The sequence below is a fragment of the Myotis davidii genome, unplaced genomic scaffold (genome assembly GCF_000327345.1).
Source record: "Myotis davidii unplaced genomic scaffold, ASM32734v1 scaffold5127, whole genome shotgun sequence".
Classification (NCBI taxonomy): Eukaryota; Metazoa; Chordata; class Mammalia; order Chiroptera; family Vespertilionidae; genus Myotis; species Myotis davidii.
In genome coordinates, this window is record NW_006297844.1 from 1603 (window position 1) to 6799 (window position 5197).

The 5197-nt window shown below is 44.8% G+C and overlaps 1 protein-coding gene across 1 annotated transcript in view; it reads right to left on the bottom strand.

Annotated features, from left to right (window-relative positions):
• Positions 1–3: 3 nt before the first annotated feature.
• The window catches only part of LOC102774434 (complement factor H-related protein 1-like), a gene marked incomplete at its 3' end in the record, with an annotated part of 8083 nt that continues 2889 nt past the window's right edge, over positions 4–5197 (bottom strand). The window contains exons 2-3 of the mRNA XM_006773719.2: positions 402–575; positions 4–180 (exon numbers count right to left, since the gene is read on the bottom strand). Coding sequence (XP_006773782.1) covers positions 4–180; positions 402–575 — 351 coding nt within the window. The remainder of the gene's footprint in view (positions 181–401; positions 576–5197) is intronic.

Here is a 5197-nt window from a genome sequence, read left to right on the forward strand (position 1 = left end):
AGCAGTTGGGTGGCTCAGACCACTGTCCATCACAGCACGTTATTCTCCTGTTTCCCTCAAGTTCATAGTAGGCCTGGCATTGATACTCCACTGAGGACCCGGGAGCGTAGACCGCTAATGGGTACGTGGTAATGTCTCCATTGTCAATAACAGGAGGGGGCCCACATTTTCCTTTGGGCTCTAAGAGAGGATATTGTTGATTTATTGAGTGAGCAGTTGATTCTAAGGGAGCTGCGGAGTAGGTGGGAGCTACACTCACCTCCTCCCGGCCTAAACCGATTTACAGGAAAGGATAGAGCAACAAACCTGAGTAACCAATGAAGGCCAGCTGGACAGGAGTCTAGTAACCAAGTGCTCACAGAAGCTGCACAGAGACTGGGAGGGGAGAATGAGACACCTACCCTTGCACTCAGGTGGGTCTGTCCACTTCCCACTTAGACATGTCACTTCTGCATTCCCGTCGAGGACCAAAGAGTGGCTGCATTCATAACGTTCTTTGTCCCCATGTTGGTACCTGCGCATCTCGTTTGGAATAGAGGCATTTTGCACTGAGGGAGGGCTGCCACAGGAGAGATCTGAATAAAGAGAAAAAACATGGATCTCTAATGCAGCGATCGTTAAGACACAATTGAGAGTGAAAACCTTCACAAATTTACATGCAAGATTGAAAAAAAGATGGTAAAGCAATTTTTTGGGAAGAGTTAAGCTTTTGTATCTTAAATTCCTTTCCCATCCTCTCTCAAAAGTTAATAGACATTTTTTGGCCAGTGTAAATGATGATTATGCTCTGCAAAACGTTTTAGGTCAAAGTAGCCCTATTTATTTTTTTCTTTTGTTTTGCTGGCCCGAAGAGATATATTAAAAAAATATATTGCTATGAGAAATGTCTAAGATTTTACTGCCCGTGTTTGCTTTTCTTTAAAATTTTTGTGGTTTTTGAATCTTACATTTCCATTTTTAATCCATTTTAAGTTTATTCTTGTGTAAGGTATAAGAAGGTGGTCCAATTTCATTTTTTTTCCCTTGTGTTTGTCCAATTATACCTGCACCATTTATTAACCAATGGCACCCCAATAAATTCAATAAAAATTTAAAAACCCTTTTAAAAGTAAAAAAAAAAATTATGGTTTTTCTGAACATTTTTCTTTAAGTTTAGTAAAATAAACACACATTATATGAAATCTAAGTCAATTTATAAACCTAAGAAACTCATAATAAACTTATTATTTGGCAGCCAAATGTGGTTCACAAGCATCATGTTTTTGAATGGGGATTTCAGGCCCTTAGGAAATGAGCAGAGTAGCCAGGTTCTTCGAGAGTAAGTCAAGTATTGACATGCTTTGAGGAATATCGCATGGCTAAAGAAGAAGATACGTACTTAAGATATCCACACAGAAATTGAGGGAAAATAAGAGTACAATATATTTACAGTTTCCTAAAAATACTTTAACCCCTTCCCCCAACAATTTTTTTGTTAAAAACGTTTCTTTTTCAGACTAATTTTTTTATTTTGGTTCTATATAGTATTTTTGATGCTGGTAATGAAAACAGTTTTTAATTCGTCTTCCTATAAACCATATTTTTTTACCATATTTTCTTAGTATACTCGTCGACGACTGAAAAAGAACATTTTGTGAAAATGAGTACCGTATTTGCCGGCGTATAAGACGATTTTTTGGCCCTGAAAAATATGCCTCCAAGTGAACAGGGCTTGTTGGGAGGTGGGAATTTCCCAGATCACAGCACAGGAAGGGAAAGACCCAGAGAGGAAAGTCCCCTGGAATGGGGGGTAGAGCTCTACAAACCTGCACAGTGATCCTAGATTCTTTGGTGAATACATCCTCCTAGAGTGGAGCGCGGAACCCCCTGAGAATGGGCAGAGCACAACTACCAGAGGAAGACCTGAAAGGAAACAACAATTCCAAGATCCCAGGGCACACATGACACGGGGAAACATTCAGATTAATCAGTCACATGGGAACAGGTCTTAAACACCAATCACTTAGTAGAGAGACTGGAAGAGGCCTCCTCCATCCAGACCCTGAACAAACTCTTCTGTGTAAAGGCTCCCACACCAGCCTTATCCATTGACAAACAAGCCTTGACTAGATCACGTTGAGCGGAACAATCTAGACTTCCAACACAGAACATCAAGCCAGTAGGACTTGGGGTGTCCAACCTCATATGCCCAAGAGGCGCACTCTGGGAGGAGTCACTCGGGGTGAAGTTGTTGATCTCAGAGCCTGTGGGGCATCCAGTGTGAGCCCTTGGCTCCAATGGGTGTGAAACTTCTCGCTGGGTTCTCGGACCCTCATGCAGGGTAACTGTCAGAATCTCTGTCCTTTGTGACAGAATTTCCTAATCTGCCATCTTGCACGTGGCACTGCTATTACAGGTTTGCTCTTTGTGGTCTTTTGCTGTTGTTTTTTAAAAATTTATGTCTACCAATAAGCTTCCTTATTTTTCTATTGATACACCAAGAAAATGGCGTCTCCACTCACACACCCTTGAAAAAAATAAAACCAAGCAGGACCATTAGCAAAGTAGGAAGCTTAGAGAAACCATTTGCCACAGTTATTATAGGCAAGTCTTAGACAATCACAAACAGACTGCATCTTAGACCAGTTTTCTTACCGACACGGATGCATCTGGGAGGAGGAAACCAGCCATTTTCCGTACAGGTCATTGTGGTCTGCTCATTTTGAAGTATGTAGCCAGGAAAGCAACTAACATTTACAGATGTGCCCTGCAAATATTTTTGTTCAGATTTTGGATCATGTCCGTTTTCCAAATCATTGAAATTGCATATACCTGAGAATTATGAAATGATGATTAAAATAACACATAAATGGGGTCAAAATAAATTAAAAACAACTATCTTTATAATATTTAAATTACAATGCATAAGCATCTAAAAGCAGCACATAACTTAAGAAACAGTAAAGTTGCTACCAAATATTTTTAAAATCCACATTAATGATATTTATCTGTAGTTTCCACAATTGAAATATGAATAATGCTAAGGACAGGCTTGTAGAATCTATGTCTATGTCTCGTGCTGTTAATGAAGACCCTTGAGGACAGAGACATCCAGTGTCCGTCTTTCTGCTCAGAGACTCATCCTCCACCTGCTTCCCCCACGGGCTTAGGGAGCTCACGTTGGCTCTCTCCACTCTGGACTATGGCTACGGGCACAGGACAGAGAGGCTCACTCACTGCGGCAGGGCACTTCCGGGGGCCAGCCATCCCCTGTCCTTCCGGGGTCCAGCCATCACGTGTACAAGTTATATATTCCCACTTGCTTTGTGAAGGAGTCACATAGTTGTCATCACAGGAATAGTGAAACCATTGTCCTACCAATACTGGGAAGTATGATTTATACCAGCCTTCCCTATATAGGCGTCCATGTTTTATTTCTGGAAAGTCACAGGGCTTCACTAGCAAGTAAAACAAACAAAACACAGTATAAGTCTGTGTCACGGTGGTCATGGCCTCCTCTTGTCTGTCAAGAGGCACCTGACTGTCCACATTCATTTGGCCTTGGCCTTGAATGACCCTGAGCCATTGACCTGTCATGTGTGTCATTTCATTTGTCATCCATGGAAGATCCAGCTTAAGTGGGGGCCCCTTTTCCAATGAGCTGATACACAAGGAGCAGCAATGAGATGGTAGAGACAGAAAACACTGGGAAAGGGGCAGCCCCCCAGGAATAAAGTGCCCTGTGGTCTGAGGGGCGTGTGTGACAGGTGGGGCTTTAGAAAGTGCACAGTGTCTCCCACATTCATCCCCTCACACAAGGGAGCCCCAGGCCCCTCCCTTGAGTGAGGCTGGACTGAGGGGCGCTCTTCTGAAGAGGTCACGTGGCTGAGGGGACCCTGTGACCAGGTCATCGATGCTCTGGAGGCGCCTCCAGGGCCCTCAGGTCATTGCTCTGGGAGGGTTCCTGCCCTCAGGCTGCCGATGGGGACGCCCAGGGGGACGGCTGCAGAGGCTCCTGCACTCGCCCTGGGCGGAATCCCAGGGAGCAGCAGGGAGGACCCAGAACCAGGCAGCGAAGCGGCTCCCAAATTCTGACCCCCCAACGCTGACATCTAGGGGGCTGTTGGCTGAGGCTGTATGTTTGAGGGAGTTTGTTATATAGAAACCAATTACTATTATACTCGGTGTTAAGTGGTAGTGCTCTTACCCAGTGTTCGAATTCACATATTAGAATATTAGTGAGAGAAACATATATGCATACGTACACACCCACATATTGAACACTGATTAGCAAAATAATTTAAAGTTTTTATTTTTATTAACAAAAATGTGGTTTTCGTCTTAGAATTGGAGACTTTGGAAATCAAAGACTGCCTTGAGCCTCTGCGTTACCTTCTCAGTGAGGCCAAGATTAGGACTTATTAGGTCCCCTTTAGTTTTCATTTATTTTTTTATCGACTTCAGAGAGGAAGGGAGAGGGAGGAAAGGAGGGAGAAAGGGAGGGAGGGAGGGAGGGATTTAGGGAGGAAGGGAGGGAGGGAGAGTAAGGGAGAAGGAGGGAGAGAGAGACATTAATGGACAGAGAGAATCACGGATCAGCTGCCTCCTGCCCGCCTCATACTGGAAATAAGCTCACAACCCGGACATGCGCCCTGATGAGGAATGGAACGGTGACCTCCTGTTTCAAAGTCGATACTAAATCAGGAGGAACTGTATTAAAGGGTCGCAGTATTAGGAAGTTGAGAACCACTGGCAGAGAGGAACGGGATGTGCACTCAGTGCTGGGCATTGGGACCCCAGAGCCCTCAGAGAGTGACCCCGAAACAGCCGTGTCAGCATCTCTGGGGAATTGGTTGAAAGGCCAATGCAAACTCACAGGCTCACTTGGACTCAGCATTAGGAAGGTTGAGAACCACTGGTCTAGGTGGTCACATATGTTTTCTATTAGTTATAACTAGAGGCCCAGTGCACGAAATTCATGCACTGGGGGCTGGTGTTCCCTCAGCCCAGCCTGCCCCTCTCACAGTCCGGGAGCCCTCAGTGGATGTCCTACTGATGGCCACAGTCTGGCAGCAGTTGCTTGGAGCAGGCGTCCCGTGTGTGTGTGTGTGTGTTTGTGTCTGTCTGTCTGTCTGTCTGTCTGTCTGCTAGGGCCTACCCCCAGCCACGCCACGTAGGCTTGAAGCAGTTGCGTGTGTGTGTGTGTGTGTGTGTGTGT